This window comes from Halyomorpha halys, unplaced genomic scaffold, assembly GCF_000696795.3.
Source record: "Halyomorpha halys isolate HHAL.00 unplaced genomic scaffold, Hhal_1.1 Scaffold24.1, whole genome shotgun sequence".
NCBI lineage: Eukaryota > Metazoa > Arthropoda > Insecta > Hemiptera > Pentatomidae > Halyomorpha > Halyomorpha halys.
The window spans coordinates 150,576-169,483 of record NW_027107648.1 but is presented as its reverse complement, the minus strand read 5'-3'; the positions used below and the strand labels follow the sequence as shown (position 1 = coordinate 169,483).

Here is an 18,908-nt window from a genome sequence, read left to right as displayed (position 1 = left end):
ATATATATGTAGTTCTTAATACTTTTACTTATTATATACGGAATATATAGTCAGGGAAAGTATTCCGTTCTTAAAAATTTCGAATTAAAGTTTTCGACGCAATTACGTGTTTTGAAGTCATCTGACCTATAAGTCAATAAACCTTGAAGTCAATAAACCTAGTCTTGCAAAATGGCAAAATGGCATGTGAGTCTGTTTGAGAACATCCCCAGCTCAAGAACGAAAATTCTTAAAAAACTGAAATTACACATTTCTATGTTATATACTAGATATGTAATAGCAATTTTTTCGCTAAAATCGACTTGCTAGAAGTACTATTTTATAAAATCGATTTTACACATTTTTAAAAAAAAATCAAACTCGTTGAATCTATGAGCTATTAAGTGTTCTTTAATATCACATAGGTTTTATATATTATTTTAACATAATATCACCCTTTCTTTTTATTTTATCACTTATATATATTTAATTAATTTTATATATTAATTTATTGTTATTAGCAGTACAATATTGCAATTTATATGTAACTTCTTTTACTCACCCCCTTCATTCCAAGCCCCCTCGATCTGATAAGACGCAGTAGCACAGCCGAACAGGAAGCCATCGGGGAAGTCCGAAGCATGGAATGGATCTTCGGATCCCTCGCCTGAACCCAGGACGAAAGACACATATCCTGAGAGCAGGAGTGCAAGGCAAGAATACTGGTTCCGGAAGATCATCGCGAATCTAACGGAGCTTACAGTGAATCTTAATATAAAACTAAAAGTTTTTGCATACTTATAGTATTAATTTATCAGGAGATACGTTATCTTTGATCGCTGAGTGTTCCCGAAATCAATTATAATTTAATATAATAATCTAATAATAATCTATTCTAGCAAAATATATACATGTAGTAGTGGTGCAATCACGCTCCTGATCAATTCCTTTATACGCCCTCCTGAATAAGGGCCATATCTTGAACATATGGTTGGTGCGTGATTTCTTATTTGGTTTGCACTCAATTATATTTTAAACTCTCTTCCCTATTACATGTAATTTAATTAATAATTATAGCTTTTTTTAATTCCAATAACTTTTTATAATTATTCGTTGTCGGTTACATAAATTTACCAATTGTTTTAATCATAATCGTGTATATATGGATTATATATAGATTTGTCGGGGTTGTCTAGTCTTAGGCGGCTCTCCCGCCTGATATTCACTTTACAGAAGGCCCTCGACAAGGCGTATTCAATAATAGGTAAGAAAGGAAGGACCGTGCCAGAGGATGAGCCCTGGACACTGACGTAGGTAGAGGTCTAGGTAAGAGAGAGTCAGAGGTAGAGTAACAACAGTCCTAGTTGCCGAGATGAAGCGGACGAACTAAGATTGCTGGAGAGAAGGAGAGGAGATAGGGATCCCGTTTTTCGATTTCAGGGGCTTTTTAAATATTGCTCTATCTCAAACTCTTTCCTTCCCGTTTTAAGCTAATATTTCGAAAGTGATATAGGGCCCTCGCTCTCCGGGGGTTTAGCGGGGCGGGCCAGGCGGGGAAGGATGGCCTTTTTTTAGCGTTACGATCTCGTTTTGTGAGATTGTGACATGTCGTTCATCGACCAACCTACTCGCTGACATTGTCCGTTTAAAAAGACAGCTAAGTAAGGCTACCATGGAGGGCGGGAGTGGAGGATTTGATGCCGTTTTTCATCTTGGATGTGCGTACAGAAAAACAACTCTTATGAAAATCGATTGGGAATGAACTTTTCTATCTCAATTAGAGTGTATGTACGCCACCAATGCTATGATTAGGCCTGGGTACAGCTAGGGATCAGAAGACCTAATTGGGTTTTTTTTTCCTTTCGTACCCTCCATTAAAAGGAAAAAAGGGAACTAGATGGAAAATGTGTAGGATAATAACACCTAATTTTTTTTCCGACCCTCTAAAAACAGAAAGTGAATTAATAAGTGCATTACTGTGAAAAAGAAAAGTAATTCGTGTTGTGTCTTACCTTTTACTACCTTTGGTATTTTAAGGTTATCTGTTATGTTTATTTGTTATATATGAGATATCCATTCTAAAAAAAAGTGCTATTTTAAATCCGGAGGTGAAGGGCTTCCTCAAACGCCTAATTTGGGGTTTAGAGCCCCTTATTTATAGGCCTAGTCCATGTGGCTGTAACCGAGAAGCGGTCGGTACATGTCTACTTAGATATAGTAGAGATAGTTTCGTGTATTGTGTTGGTGTCGTTATTAATCATTCTATTAATATTGTTAAGTGTTAGATACAGACATTATTAATATATAAAAATGACAATGTGTTTTTACAAAATAAAGTAATATGTAAATTTGATAGCTTCGGTGAGGCTGGAGGTGCAACGCTCTGGTGAGTTGTGACTAAACCGCTTGCTCCCTCTCACTACACATTAAATATGTGGGATATCCTCTCATACAACTTTCTCTACTTTAGCTGCTAAGAAGAATACAGTTTGTTGTTTTTGGCCTCCCACGTGCTTTCTTGCCAACTATACTGACATTCATTGTCCTGTTGAGGCGTCCTGATGGCTTGTTTCAAGCAACCAGTCCTGCCTTAATCTTACTCTCCCAGCATTTATGAGGTATTGACTGACCAGTCTCTGCAAGCAGTTCACTGTTCGTTCTTCTCCATGAGTTAAGGCTCCGATCCTAGATCGTTCTTGTAATTGTACCTAGAACTTCCCGTTCAAATCTCTCGATTCTGCTTTCTAGGGTGCCTTTTAGAGCCCAGATCTAGTAGCAGTAATCAGAGCTGGCTTTATCATAGCATTGTACACTCTTAGTTTCAGATTTTTTGGGATTTCAGTATTCTTGAGAGAAGACAGAGGATTTAGAGATCTCTCAAGGTTTTAGAATATTCTAAGAGATGGATAGATTTTAAATGTTTCAAAAATTGATTAAACTCAAGATGAGAAATTGAGTTAAATACTTTTAAAAAATTGGTACCACCCTCTTCTTCATATCCACAAATTATTTTTTTTAATATCTTTATTGAAATTTACAACTGTATATTATATAATACATTCAGTAAATTTGTCTAATCGTGTAGAGCAATTACCCATTGGTAGCACTCTAATGACATTTTACATTAGCAGATCTCGTGGCCATCTTCTTTTCAGGCACCTCGGAGGATTGTCAGGAATGTAAGTGGATGCAAGGTTAGAAACTAGGGAGTTTGTAATGGAAGGAGTGATATCTGGTTTGGACTAGATCGGTTACATAGTGAACATTAAGGTCTTTTATATATGATTTTGTTCGTAACAAAGTAAGGATCACTGAGGATTTTATCCACAAATTTCCGCTAATAATGGTCAGATTTAAACATCATATTTATTGACTTTATTATAAAAAAAAATATATTATTAAAATCAGCTAGATATTAGTATTCAGTTCTTATGGGCTGAAAGTCCCCAAAACAATTAAATAAAAATTGCCATACCTTGTCCAGAGATAGTTGTGGTACAGGGACCCAGACTGACTGCCAGACAACTGGCCAAATATCCTATTTTTGAACTCAGAGGACAATGAACTGGATAAATCCGCTTTAAAATTTAACTTAAGTAAAATGAAAATCTTCATTCTAAAATTTATTAGGCCATATTAAGATGTCACCTTCGCAACCTTGAAACTGTAGTGGCTTCGGTTCGATTTTATTACCTTCCTGATCATTTCATTTCCCTTTACACTCTAATTGGAACACTATGGTAACCTGTTATATAACCCCTTTCCATTTCCCTTCTATGTCAGAAATGGCCAGGTAAAAAAAAAAAATAGAAATAGAAATTTTAAAAAAATAGATAAGGCGATAAATGAAAAAAAAAATGAGGAATATAAATATAAATAAATAAGTTTTAGAAAAAAAATATAGAAATAGTAAGAAAGCTTTACTGACCCACGTATTTGCCATAAATTCACCACCAGACTGTTTACATAGAAATTTCTTCTGTAAGCGATAGAGTGATAGAGTTATGAGTGATACATTTATATACTAAATGTTATCAATTATTGATAATTTTACAAATTGTTTCAAGAATGTTTCTAATGGAAATTTTAATCATTAATCTGTTCCTATGTTTTAATACTTTCCATATTTGTCCAGTTCCGTTTTAATATTTCACTGATAATGTTTGTCTGAATAATATAAAAGTTTCTATTTTTGGAACTGATATTATATTACATAGGTTTCATTGACCTACAAAACCTTCTTTAGCTTTGACAAATAGTAAAATTAGCGATATCATGCTTATTCATTTATATAATATGAATTTTAATATGAATATTATAAAGAAAGTTTATTCAGCACACATACTTGGCAAAGTTGTATACATTATTTTTATTTGCAAATAACAATTTACATATTACATTACCTCCCTGTAAAATATCACTTTCGTTATATTTATTTTATACTAGATCGGCCTGGTGAGCCTTGCATGGTTGATATAATCGTTAGATTATATATATTTTTAACAGGTAATTATCACTTTAGTTGTACAGTCAAAATTCCACAATCCGTAAACTTATATTAACCCTGTCTGTATTGTACTTGCTGTGACCTCAGAGCAAAGCCATAAATGAGTGTTTTAGGTGGACAAAGAACTTTTTGGTGGGAAGCCACGGGTCTGAATAATTTGAGGCATGGAAATTGAAAAATTATTCAGCCGTTCGCTAAACAAACGTTGCAGATACAGAATAAACACATTTTTTCAAATGGTTCTAAACATAAAAAAAAAATCACTATATAATGTTAGTTATAAAACCTTTGAATTTGTTACCTCAAAGTATTGATATACAATCACATTCGGATAGACTAAACACAAACGATGCAGACATTTTCATGATCTAGAGCTAGAATTTTTTTAAAATATTCAGGGTATATCTTCAGAATTTGAGCCATTAAAAATCAAAATGGGATGAGCCATTCGCCAGTGATAATAATCCCATGGCAACCATAGGGCTGTGAAAGCTTCAGAAAGCTGAAAGTGGAACTTTAGGATGAGGTTTGGCTCGTGCCTATTTCGAGTGCTATCTCAACAGTTTATTTTTGGACCAATTTATGTTTAATGAGAACGTACTTAGGAATTGATGTCCGCGCTTTAGAGCTTTAAAGCCCAGTTTTGAAGTACCGTTTTGATCCACGACCCTTATCTCTGCCAGTTTTTTTTATAACTTTTTTCAAAGGCCCAGTAATAACTTTTTTTTATTTTTTATATTTATTTCTTGATATTTACAACTGTATAAAAAATACAACAAGTAAATTTGATCATAATGACATAAAGATATGATACAGCATGTAGGGACACTACCCAGTAGTAGAACTCTAAAAACAGTTTACAATATAAGGTCACGAGCCCATCTTCTTTTCAGGCTCCTCAGAGGATTGCCAGGAATGGAAGAGGAAGAAAGGTGGTTAGGGAGGTTATTATGGAAGAAATAATATCGGGTTCGGGCTAGATCGGTTACATAAGGAACATTTAGTAACAAAATAAGGAACATTGAGGATTTTACGAAGGGTTTTGGATTGTAAAGATTAGATACGAGAGGAATTCGAAGGTTTAGTGGAGCCCCAATGCTCAACTCCGTATGTCAAGATGGGCCTTATTATTGTCATGTAGATCAGTCTTTTGTAATGAGTTGGAAGTTTAGACCGTGTATCTAGTAAGTGCTGTAATAGTCAAAATCGACGTGCAGTTTCCTGTCTTTCCAGACTTGTGTGAGGATTCCAGGTTAATCATTTGTCCAAATGTAGTCCAAAGTGGCGGATCTGTTCGACAGGGGTAAGGGTAACATCATGAAACTGTAGGGCATTTAGTAGTTTTACGACGAAGGGTAAAGGTGATGGGACTGGAGATTTTGGGATACGATTAATGGATAATTATTAACATCGAGCACACATGTTTCATCGGCATACGTGGTGAGGATAGTGGGTTCCTAAGGTTGGAATGTCAGCTGTATAGACGGTGTAGAAGATGGAACCAAGGATACTACCTTGAGGAACACCAGCGGACTGAGAATAGAGGGATGAATAGAAACCATTGCGGTTTACTTGGAAAAGAGAATATTTTAAAATGAAATATCGATATTCGATTTTTACTGTTTAATATTAATTTTGATATTTAGTATCAATTCGATATTTATGGAATATTTTAAAATTATATTTGGATATAATATACTTTTATTTTATATTGTATTCGATATTTGACATTCATGTTAATTTCGATATTGAAGACTAGCAACAATATTCCGATATTATTTTATCGAAATATTGTTATATTGTTATAGAAAATTAAAAATATTTTATAAAACATTTCAAGAAAAAATTTCCATATATTGTTTCAATAATTTAATATTCATTTCGATATTAGACATTCTTATTTATATCGATATAGATATATATTAATAGTCGGAATCTGCGTGCAGTTTCCTGTCTTTTCAGTCTTGTGTGAGGATTCCAGGTTAGTGGTTGTCAAGATGTAGTCCAAGATAACGAATCTGTTCTACAGGGGTAAGAGCCACACTATTAAAGTATACTGTAGGGCAGTCGGCAGGTTTATGACGAAGAGTAAATGTGATTTGTTGGGATTTATTTTTATCCTCCAATTTCGACACCATTCTTCGAGGATTGTGATATGGGACTGGAGAGTTTGTGATGCAATCAAAGGGATATATATGATGAAGGGATATATATGATGAAAACTATTTTTTATTTTTTAAATCACTTATTAAGTTGTCGAGATATAGGCTCATAAAGAAAATAAATTTCCGGACCCAACTTTTGATAGCAGCATTCCGTGCATTCGGTACCTAAAAAAACCAAAAAAAAAAAACGATTTTACGACACTTGTTCAAGATTTTTACTAACTTAAAATGCAATTTAATTTTTTATCAACTTCAATTTATAAGAAACATTTGTTATAAAAATGCACAGTAAGGCTAATAATTTTATTTAAATATTTCACTTTTACTTTTTTTTGGGCCAGAAAAATGTAACGTGAAAGAATATTTATTTATTTAAGTGTTTCGACCACTAGGGCCATTTAAACTGAATTTTCAAAGTTAGTAGATTACAATCGACATATTCACAAAGTTACAAATTAACAATTACAATTACAATTAGATATTTACAATTACCATTTAAATTTTACAAAGTTGCAATTAGAATTGACGTAGTTAGTAAATTACTATATTAAATTTTGCATCTACTCAACCATGCTGGACAAATATCAGACTATATGTGATAATAAATATTAATGAATGGAATATCGTCCGGGTGCGGTAAAATAAAACTCAAAATGGTAAATTTTTATTTGAACCAATGTTTCGCCCCACGTTGCAGGGCTTCGTCAGGGCTAAAAAGGATACAAACACTTGACATGGTTACAAAGAAAAAATAACAGAGGTATACAGTGAAACGTAAAATTTAATAAGAAAAATTAAAGGTTATAAAGAATAAATGAAAACGGTAATAGTAACAGACAGATAAGAGATTAAATAAGAGAATATTTCTTCTCTTTATCTGTTACTATTACCGTTTTCATTTATTTTTTATAACCTTTAATTTTTCTTATTAAATTTTACGTTTCAATGAATACCTCTGTTATTTTTTCTTTGTAACCATGTCAAGTGTTTGTATCCTTTTTAGCCCTGACGAAGCCCTGCAACGTGGGGCGAAACGTTGGCTCAAATAAAAATAGTACACCTATATTACTATTGGAGTTTAATTTGACCACACTCGGACCATATTCCATTCATTGATACACACGGTCAATCAGCAATTTTCCAATAGATATTAATGATTTTTATAAAGTTAAAAAGTTTTGTTATTGTTGTGGGATCTTCTCTCAACATCTCCTGTAAATCTAAAGAGAATCGGTGTGATTCGTGAGCAATACATTCAGTGAGAATGTGCCTAACGGTGAGATCGTTTCCGCAGTAGCGATACATCGGTGCATTTTATTTTTTCATGAGATGACTGAGAGTGAGTCGAGTATGGCCTATCCCAAGATGGGTTAATACCATATCTTCTCTCCGTAGCAGATTCAAGTTTCTGGTTGGACGTTTCACTGAAAGAATAATATGACTTACTTTTTGGACTGCGTCCTGTAACAAGTGTAACACATAAGTGTCCAAATATTCTGTACTGGGTGGGCGGAGATCACAGTGTGAGGTTGTCAGTTTCTATAATCACTTCAACGTTAATGGTACACGGGATTCCACCTGCGTCCGTCATTGCGAACGATTGACGATCGACGAAAATTGACTTGCCGATCTACCGGTCGACTTGATGACCTCTGACATATAGGTAAGGTAATGAAATGGCTAAGGATTAAAAATAAACAAATAGAAAGTGCCTCAAATACATAACAATTGTAATTTATTGATATAGGAAATACATAAAAAATTTCAGTTGACATTCATGAAATGTGAGTAAATATTACAGCTTTCTCAAAATAAACATCTATAGGTAAACAATCAGTCTTAAAATGCATCTTATAAAAATAATCATTAAAAAAGAAAGAAAACTTTTTCCAATTTCAGATAAAATAAGCCGAGATGAATCGAAGTTCCACTTCAAGCTTTTGGAAGTAAGAACTTTTGCCAATATTCAGCCGATTTCTTCTTTCTCCTGGGAAGTTGAGGATCGGAAAAGTCGATGTGGTGAATACCGAATCTCTTGCTGGAACACATTAACAATACAAGATTAAAATCAGAATAAACAAAACACATCACTACTTGTACAATAGTGGCACATATATAAAACATAGACTTTTTTTATTTATGTTATATTTGGTTACTTTGAGACAACCCTACAGATTTGGGCCACAAGCTGAAGAAAGCAAAACATAAAGAAAGAAAGCTGTTTATTGCAATATGGTTGGAAAACGGCCAATTTAAAATAAAATAAAATCTCCCTTTATCAGATGTACCACTATTAAAGCAAAGCAATGACATTAAGATTTTAAATTGAAATTAATTTTAAAAAATAATTAAAAAAAAAATTAAAAACTCTAATTCAACATTGTTTGTTAATAATAACAAAAAGAATGGAAGGGCCGCCCATAGCTCAGTGGTTAAGACACAGTCTTACCAATTTGATGTCTATTGGCGGTGCCGGTTCGAATCCGGCCTGGGACGTTGACTTTTTTCATTGAATGGGGGTACCACAAAATGAAGAACTTTGACCCCCAATCATGGTTAGGCAGTAAAGGACTCCAATGGGAGTCTTGGCAAAAAACAAAAAAAATAGTGTACACACCGGGTGCGGTAAAAAAAAACTCAAATAGTATAATTATCAACTATTTGAGTTTTTTTTTTTACCGCACCCGGACCATATTCCATTCATCTATACACACTGTCAATCAATAATCTTCCAATATTATTATTATTTTTTTTTTATTAATATGTATTTATTAAAAAAATTGATCTATTCAACAATTAAAAAACTATGGAAAAATATTCGTCCGTCGAGGACTATTTTTTCTAAAAACATATAAATAACAAAACTTAATAAAAAAAATACGTTATATACTTTAATAACAATGGTTTTAACCAGTAGATAATTAAAAATAACAGTATTTCTGTATACACAAACCAATAGTAACAAACGGTGTTATAGCATTAATCCCTCCATTATTAACAACTGAGCTCTTTCTAGTGTAGCCCGTCGTACATACTTGCAAAGAGCTCTCCAATTAGAGCCTTTTAACAAACTTAATAATTTTTCTGGAGAGTAAGTCCGCTGCTTAAAATATTTTATTCTAATTTCACTATATTAGGGGCAGGTTCCCAAGAAGTGCAAGGTGTCTTCCTGTTCATCGGAGTTACAGACCGAATAGTTATCGTTATTATCATGTATCCATGGTTTCACACTCGAATTGAGTAATTCAGCCCTACACCGGAAAATTGACCCCATCGATACCAAATCAAAACTATCGATTAAATATGGCTTTACTTGCCCGCGTACAAAGAAAACTGGATGGGAGACATTTCTCAATTTTCCTCCACGCTATGTCTGACAGCGGTCGATCTTCCGCGCTAGGTAACATTTGAAGCATCGAGGTTAACTCCATAACCTTCTTCGAATTCCTGCTACTTCCGATACCAATAAACTTTCTTTTTTATTACCTCTTTTGCTAGTATATGAGGTAAGCGGAAACCCGGCATCCCCAGAACTTTTAAAATATAATGTTTTCAGTGTATGAGAGTACATTGAGGCGATACCTATTTCCTGGACTAAAATATAATTATGCATCACAATTATCACAATTATTAAACACAATTTTGATCCATATTACTCTCAACTTTTATTCTCAAAAAACTCTCCAACGTTTCGGCCCTCAGGCCATTTTCTTAAATATTGATGTCTTTTTTTTTTTTTTAATCTTATTTGCAGGCTGATTGCCCATGTCACATTGTTGAAAACACTGTCACAATTTTTTCTTATATTTCTTTAAAGGCAGTCTTAAACACTGCCATCTTGGATCCCAGTGTCCATTTGTGACAGTGTTTTCAACAATGTGACATAGGCAATTAGCCTCCAAATAAGATTTTATTTTTAATAATTTAGTTATTGTTATTTTCAACTGTATAACATATATACAACAAGTAAATTTGCTGTAGGTGAGATAGTGACATAATACAAACATGTGGAGAATCTACCCATTGATAGAACTCTAATGAAATTTCTAGAGGAGAAGATCCCGAGGCCATCTTCTTTTCAGACGCCTAGGAGGATTATTAGGTAGTGAAGGAGAAGCCAGGTTAGAAACAAGTGGATTTGGGTGGTTGGGAAGTTTTCCATGGTAGGAATGGTATCTGGTTTAGGCCAAATCGGCAACATATGGGACATTGATGTCATGATGGATGACTTGATTTGTGCCAAAGTAAGGAGCGGATTTTACGAAGGATTTCGGAATGTAAGGATTGGATTCAGGAGGAATTTGATGGCTTAGTGGAGCCCCAAAGCTCAACTCCGTATGTCCAGATAGGGCTTATAATAGTCTTGTAGATCAGTCTTTCAAATTAGATTTAAAAAAAAAAAAAGACAACAATGTTTAAGGTTGTCTCCTTGAAAATGGCCTGAGGGCCGAAATGTTGGAGAGTTTTTTTGGGAATAAAAGTTAAGGGTAATATGGATCAAAATTGTGTATGTTAATAATGAATAATATTGTATATATTATTGTATATATTATTTTATCATTATGTTATTTTATTTATTTATTTTTCATACAGATAGTTTGATTATGTTCATCTTGTCTATTCTTTTGTTTGTATATATTTTAAGAGTGTTTTTTATTTTATTTCATTTTTTTATTTATTTATTTTTTTATTTTTAGTATTATTATTATTTTTTATTTATTTATTTTATTTTTTATTTATTTTTTTTATTTTAGTATATATGAGATCATTCATCAATATTACCTATTGACCCTGACAATACCCACAACTGTGTGGCAGATTGTAATACCTATCAATAAATAAATCTATCTATCATCAGCAAAAAAAAAAAAAATAATAATGAATAAACCACTCTCAAACAATCATTAATCTAATTATTATTATGTTCTTCTCTATTATTTATGTATTTTAGGAACACTACAGTACTCAATTTCTCGGTGGTATACATTTGAATGCATGCTGTCATTATAATTATATATACCTATTCTAAAGTATTATATTTTGTGTTAGATAGATATTAAATAATATCCGAATAACGAAAATCTTACCTGTATCCAGACTTCCATTCGAAATTGTCAATAATACTCCAGGCCATGTAGCCGAGAACATTAGCACCGTCTTCTTTGATTGCTTTCAACAACTGCTTCAAGTAACCCTGTTTAAAAACATAATTTTTTTTTTTAAATAAATAATTGTTTAAATGGTTTCCATTTATAAATCATAATATATCATATTGATATTACATCATAGTAAGCAATCCTTTCGTAGTCTTCGATCCTGCCATCGTCGCAGTAACCACCCTCAGTTAGCATGATGGGTATCTTGTCTCCATATTCCTTTCTGATCCAGTTCACAACACCTCTCAAACCCTCAGGATATACCTAAACAGAAAAAATAAATAAAACTGAAATAAAAGAATTTCCAAATCACACTAACGAATAATTCAATAATTTTCTATGTGTTTTATTACAGGCTTAGAAGTGTAGTCTTAAATAGGAACAGTTTACGAGATAATCAGTTATGTTCATTATTGTCACCTGATTTTTGTTTTATAATTCATTACTCGTGATTTACATTTACGCTTAACTATATGTTGCGACGTTATAGGAACATTTAACCGGATTATTTCATTAAAATTATGATTTACAAAATAAAAAATATTTGAGATAATGTATTACTGCTATAGAATAATACAGAAATATCTACTATATTCTCAATTACAGCAAAGGTTGATTTTTTTTTCAATTACTACACTGCGATATTTCTATTCTAGTTTCAGGGTGGGTTGGGATGTCAGCTGTATAAACCGTATAAAGAATGGGACCTAAGATACTACCTTGAGGAACACCGGCGGACTGAGAAAAGAGAGATGAGTAGGCTATGTTATGACTTAAAGGAAAGTTAAAAAAAAAAAAAAATTGTAATTCAAGTTGTATGAACAATAATCCATTTTTTTTCGATTGAGAATGTAGATGAAATATAGAGGATTAACAGATATTTTGAATAGGTGAACTAACAATATCGACTATTCGCTCACCGTCAGCCAATCGCAGGATGATGAAGGCCAATTCGGGTCTACGGAAAATGTTACGTTGGTATCTTTCTCAACTGAAGGAGAGTTTCCACTGGGTCCGAACGTGGCTAAGGCCGAAGAATAGTGGTTGTAACCAAGGAAGTCGTAAGTACCTGAAATAGAAAGTATCGTTGAAATGCTTAATTTACTTCATTTCAAATTGGTTTATTCTATTTCGTTAAATATCTCCCAAACATATTCATAAATCCGATTTATACCATTACCTACACCACACAGTTATAATTTTCAAAAGAAAAATATTTTAGTATTTGTCAAAACAAAAGTTACCGAATACGACCACAAGAGTAGTGAGATATAAATTTTTTTATAAAGAAAATAGATAATACAAAATTCATATGTAATAAATATTAGATTGTTAGTGCTGAATTAACCAAACATATTAGTTATATATAAATTTTTTTATAAAGAAAATATACAGACTTCGTGACATATAATGTAGAATTTAGACCACTATATACAACATGTCTCCTAGAGTGTCCTTCGACAACTCTGACCGACTACTAATCATAAAGCATGGTATTTCTTAAATATATAGATGAGGACAGGGATGTGGATGGAACAGGTTGAAGATGTTCCTAGGAATGAGAACAGACTAGTAACTCATACGAACACAAAGTATGAAGGATGAGCATTATGAAGGCCTTCGAAATGTTGTGCCATAAAAGAGGAAAGTAGCTTGTGCTACCCTAAAAATGATTGGGAATATAAAAGAGTATATCGTCAGTAGCAAAAGTGTCAATTTGAAAAAAAATTTAAACCATTTATTTATTAATCAATATTATTAAAATATTTACATATTTTACAACGCTAAAATATAGCTGGAGATTATAGTCTCTTAAAGATTCACTTGTATATATCACACAACATAGCCCTTTTGAATTCTTTTCATAAAATAATTAATGAAAATTTACTCCAGCTAATATGAAATGGCAGTAAATATTTTTAAGATTTTCTCAGAGGCTAAAGAGACCATTATTTTTATTCAAGTAATCTTTTGAATAATTTAAATCAAGTTGTAATTGGCCTGTTGAACAGATTCGATACTTAGGACTCCATCTTGACAAGAGACTTACTTGGAATCCACACACAAGACTGAAACGACAAGAAACTGCTCGTAGATTCCGATTGTTCATATTTACACTACAATAATCAGACCAATTTGGACATATGGAATTGAGCTCAGGGGCTCCACCAAACCATCAAATTCTTCCCGCATCCAATCGTTACAATCCAAAATCCTACGTAAAATCCTTGATGCTCCTTATTACGTCACAAATAAACTCATTCATAAAGACCTTAACATCCCATTCGTTGCAGATTTGACCCAAAACAGATATGCGTCTTTTTATTCCAAACTCCTTAACCATCCTAACCCATTAATTCTTAATATTTCATCCTTAACAATCCCTGATAATCCTCCGAGGCGTCTGAAAAGAAGATAGCCACGGGACCTTCTAGTTTAAATTAATGTTTGAAGTACCACCAATGGGTGGTTCCTTTCCAAGATTTTCAAGTGTATATGAAACATACTACATATTTACCTATTGTATTATTTTGTACAGTTGTAAATTACAATAAATAAATAATTAAAAAAAAGAAAGTTGTAATTGGATTAAAAATACTCGAGATATCGATTAGGGCTACCTCGGATATAAGAACGTTTCGGTTATAGACCCTAAATTCCTGTTTCATATTTACATTATGTGTATACTGATTGGTCATAACGAGTAAATTTATTCAGTACTGTAATAGCGGGTTACTTTTCAACAGATTTTGAACTTTTCTTTGATATATTGCATTTTGACCTGCATATGTCATCTTATAGATGTCAGAAATGCATGAAAATTATAACGCAGCTTCGTGAAGGTATAACTCAAAGTAAAGGTCGCCAGTTTACACTGTGTTTAAGTATTTAATTTATTTTTTTTCCAAAAGTGGAGCAAAGTTTATGGGGACTTTCACCAGGAGACCAATTTCTAAAATTCATTATAAAGACCTAAGGGTTGTTTAAAATATTTTTATTTAACAATTCTATGCAAAAGACTGATGTTCCTATGTTCAAAATTAGTATGCATTTAGAACGGAATATTCTCTTTTTTATCGATAATGCACGAACACAACTTTGACAACCGACAGATACTGAAGCTTATTTGTTCCGATGTCAAAACATAAAATGCTAGTTAAACTTCGAATCTGAGAACACAGTAAAATAATATTTTTATAATAATATATATTTTTTATCACCTTACAAAGCTTCTCTACATTTGATAGTGAAGAAGGATAAAAAACAACAACCAATAATCTTTGACAAATAATGTTAGATAAAAAACAAGAAACGTCTAAAAGTGTACATTGTGTAATTTTAAATTAAATCTTTATTTTTTATTTGTGAAAAAAATGAAATGAAATGAAAATTAAAGGGATATAGAGAATATCCTAACAACATAATTTCTATCACCTGCCAGCACAATAATACAAATAGTACAAGAGCCGGGAAGAAAAAATATTATCTCACCCCAATTTTTGTTTACTTTAATGAAAACTAGGTATAATTACTAGTCAAAATTGATGAGTCTGCCAAGTATAGGTAGGGGGATTAAAAAATGGTGGTTGTTTCAAAACCTTAAAAAAACATTGATTTTTCTTTCGGAGCTCTATATCTTAAAAACTACCAACAACACTAGAAAATCTAAGAGAACATTATTTAAAGAAGAGTAAATTTGCTTAAATATTAGCCCTACAAGAGCTATTTAAGTCCAATAGTTCTCGAGATATAGCTTTTTAAAAAGCAAAATTTCTTAAAAATCTACTGGAAGATTAGTAGTTAGTTAATTTATTTTGAGAAATCTATATCTCAGGAACTATGTGACGTACAGATGTCTATTAGCACTCAAATTAAAGATAGTTTAATGGACTATAATGAAGTTTATGACCTTTACCTTCGTAGGAATAGTAGTTTTCATGATATTTGCTAAAATAAATTGATTTATAGTTGTTCATACAATAAATTTGATTTATGAAAAACTTCATTTCAGAAACCATTGGACGTATTGATGTCTACCAGCGCTCAAATTAAAGCTAGTTAAATTTACTACAAACAAGTTGATTATGTTTGTCTTGGTAGGAGTAGTAGTTTTGACTATCATATTTGACAAAATAAACTCACAAAATGTTAATTTATAGTTTTTCGTATAAAATGTTGGATTTTTGAAAAAATATATCTCTAGATCCATAAGACACAAATATGTCTGCCAACACTCAAAATAAAGGAAATTTAACTTACTATAAAGTAGTTTATGACACTTATCTTCGTAGGGGTAGTAGTTTTTATGATATTCACATATGAATATAAATTTGGCAAATGAAAATTTGTCCGAACAACTATAAATCAATTTATTTTAGCAAATTTTATGTAAACTATTACTCCTACGAAGATAAACATTATAAACTACTTTATAGCTCATTAAACTAGCTTTAATTTGACTAATAATAGATATCTGTACGTCGAATGGTTTTTGAGATATGGATTTTTCACTACTTAACTATTTAAAGTAAATAACTCTATTAGGGCTCATATTTCAGCAAATTTGCTCTTCTTTAAATGACGTTATCCTAGGTTTTCTTATGTTGTTCCTACTTTTTGAGATATAATAAAAATTAGTATTTTTTATCGCTTTGAAACAGCCGCCATTTTTTATTCGCTCTACCTATACTTGGCAGACTTATCAATTTTGACTAGTAATTATACATAGTTTCCATTAAAGTAATCAGAAATTGGGGTGAGATAACTGCCTATTTTTTCTTCTTCGGCTCTTGTACTAAAGGGTTAATATTGTCTATTATACTGATCGGTATTCTGTGTATTAGTAACTCTACACAGTTGACCGGCCGCTTACAACTATTTCGAGTTCCTCCTCGACACAGACGTATTTAATTGTTTTTATTTATCATCTCTATTCATGAGGAAAGTAGTCCCATGAACATATTGTGTAGGAAATACCCCTTATACATAAAGAAAAAGAATAATATTGAACCAGGAATAACATACCTTTAATTTCTTCAATCTCTTCTTTAGTGAAGTAAGGCAACCTGGATTTGGTTCTTCCTTCTTGGTGACTGTTGCGATCAATAACGTCTCTCATAACTGGAGGATAATCTCCGGTCTTGCTGTACACTGCATGAGCGAACCATCCAAACTGTATAAGACATTGTTTTATTAAATAAATTTTATGAATACTGTACAGAACTGAAAGAGAAAAAAAAACAATAACGATTTTCATACTGGTCATGTTGTAGATGCTTTAGGTAAAATATAAGCTGTGGTAAAATTTTGAATTCCTAACAATCAATGGATATAATCAACCAAATATTCGAATATGAAAATTCAAGATTTAAATGAAAAAAAAAAACGCTAACCAATCGATCGCTTTTCCTTGAAATAGGATTTGACGCGTCAAATTTGTTACCTGCATAAAATAAGGAACCTAGTTTTAAAGAAAGGACCATAATATGCATTGATCAAAAGTTACCAGGAACAACTTTATTTCAAAAAATATTCGCCCGACTCGGATATCACGGACTAGTTTAACTATGAATCGAATTGCATCAACTACTACCTATGAGAAAAAGTATTTTTCTGGAAATAACTATATTTAACAAAGCGCCCCCCCTAATTATTATTTTTAAATTGAATTAATAAAGCAAATAATATAAGAATTTAGATTTTTTTAAAAATTTATTTCTTTAATGTGATTTACAACTGTAAAAATAATAAATACAATAAGTAACTATGTTGTGTGTTTCATTTACACTTGAAAATCTTGGAAAGGAACCACCCATTGGTGGTTTCCACTTTAAGCATTAATTTAAATTAAAAGGTCCTGTGGCCATCTTCTTTTCAGACCCCTCGGAGAATTATCAGGGATTGTTAAAGATGTGAGATTACGAATTAATGGGTTAGGATGGGTAAGGAGTTTGTAATGAAAAGCCGCATATCTGTTTTGGGCCAAATCTACAACGAATGGGATGTTAAGAAATTAAGATTTAAATATAATTCTGCAGAAAATGGAAAATTTATATAAAATGTAATTCTCAGAAAAAAACAAAACAAGAAGCTATAGGATAGCAGAGGTGAAGAAACAATATCGGTCTATTTAATTGGCAAACTTTATTCTTTATTCAATGCTTCACGTTTGTATTACAAGAAGTTTTTTTTAGCCAAACAAGCACTTGCCCTTTCAGGTCGGGGCGCGGCCATTCCGACACCCCAAGAAATAAGTTTTCCGATGAAAAATGAAATATTAGCTAGTTGGCAATCCATGTGGAATGAAAGCTCGCCAAGCAAATTAGAAACTATTAAAAAAAAAAACATTAAACCATGGACCACATCAAACCGTTCCAATCGTAGGTAGGAGGTAACTATAGCCAGATTGAGAATAGTTCATACGAATTTAACTCATGCATACCTGATCAATAAGCAGCCAACCCCAAAATGTCAATACTGCAACAGTGTACTTACAGTCAGTCACATATTTCTATTACATGAACTTACGTAGATTGGGAGTGGGACCGAGTGTATCGGATGCCCTCCGAATGATTCCCAAAAAAACATAGGAATGGTTTTAATTTTCTTAAAAAGGAATAATCTTTTGTATAAGATCTAAACCCAAAAGTTTGTCATATGTATTAAAAAATTCTAAAATATGTAATTATCTAAAGAATTTCAAATCTTGAATTAGAATTATAAAGTGAGAAACGTGGGCGTTGATGACCTCAGGGTTTTACGCCCAAAAGCCCCAACCAACGACAAGAAGTTTTTTTATAAAACCAATTTAAAAAATATATATATTAAATTGTATTTACCTTGAATTGCATGGCTTGTTCGGCAGCTTTGACGTCTTCTTCAGAGTCTGTCTTGGGCTTAACGAACGGACCATCTAAAGAGAAGCTAACTTTTCCTGTTTAAAAATTAATATTTAATATTTTTTCTAAGATTTTTCTTTATATTATTGTTATTATTCCTTCATTGATATGAACCTTTTTGTGTTGGCCTGAATTCCCTGTCATACATCCTGTATACCCTAGCATGAGCTTTCAATACGTTATGCGTGGCAATGTAATCCCC

General features: G+C 32.3%; 2 protein-coding genes across 2 annotated transcripts in view; both read right to left on the bottom strand.

The window, feature by feature from the left end:
• Positions 1 to 760, bottom strand: part of LOC106682401 (myrosinase 1) — a 20,177-nt gene extending 19,417 nt beyond the window's left edge. The window contains exon 1 of the mRNA XM_014423225.2: positions 542 to 760. Coding sequence (XP_014278711.1) covers positions 542 to 719 — 178 coding nt within the window. The 5' untranslated portion in view covers positions 720 to 760. The remainder of the gene's footprint in view (positions 1 to 541) is intronic.
• A 7,604-nt stretch (positions 761 to 8,364) lies between these two features.
• Positions 8,365 to 18,908, bottom strand: part of LOC106682413 (myrosinase 1) — a 15,791-nt gene continuing 5,247 nt past the window's right edge. The window contains exons 5-11 of the mRNA XM_067046018.1: positions 18,821 to 18,908; positions 18,647 to 18,741; positions 16,833 to 16,980; positions 12,728 to 12,876; positions 11,934 to 12,071; positions 11,739 to 11,845; positions 8,365 to 8,689 (exon numbers count right to left, since the gene is read on the bottom strand). Of these exons, the coding sequence (XP_066902119.1) occupies positions 8,584 to 8,689; positions 11,739 to 11,845; positions 11,934 to 12,071; positions 12,728 to 12,876; positions 16,833 to 16,980; positions 18,647 to 18,741; positions 18,821 to 18,908 (831 nt within the window). The 3' untranslated portion in view covers positions 8,365 to 8,583. The remainder of the gene's footprint in view (positions 8,690 to 11,738; positions 11,846 to 11,933; positions 12,072 to 12,727; positions 12,877 to 16,832; positions 16,981 to 18,646; positions 18,742 to 18,820) is intronic.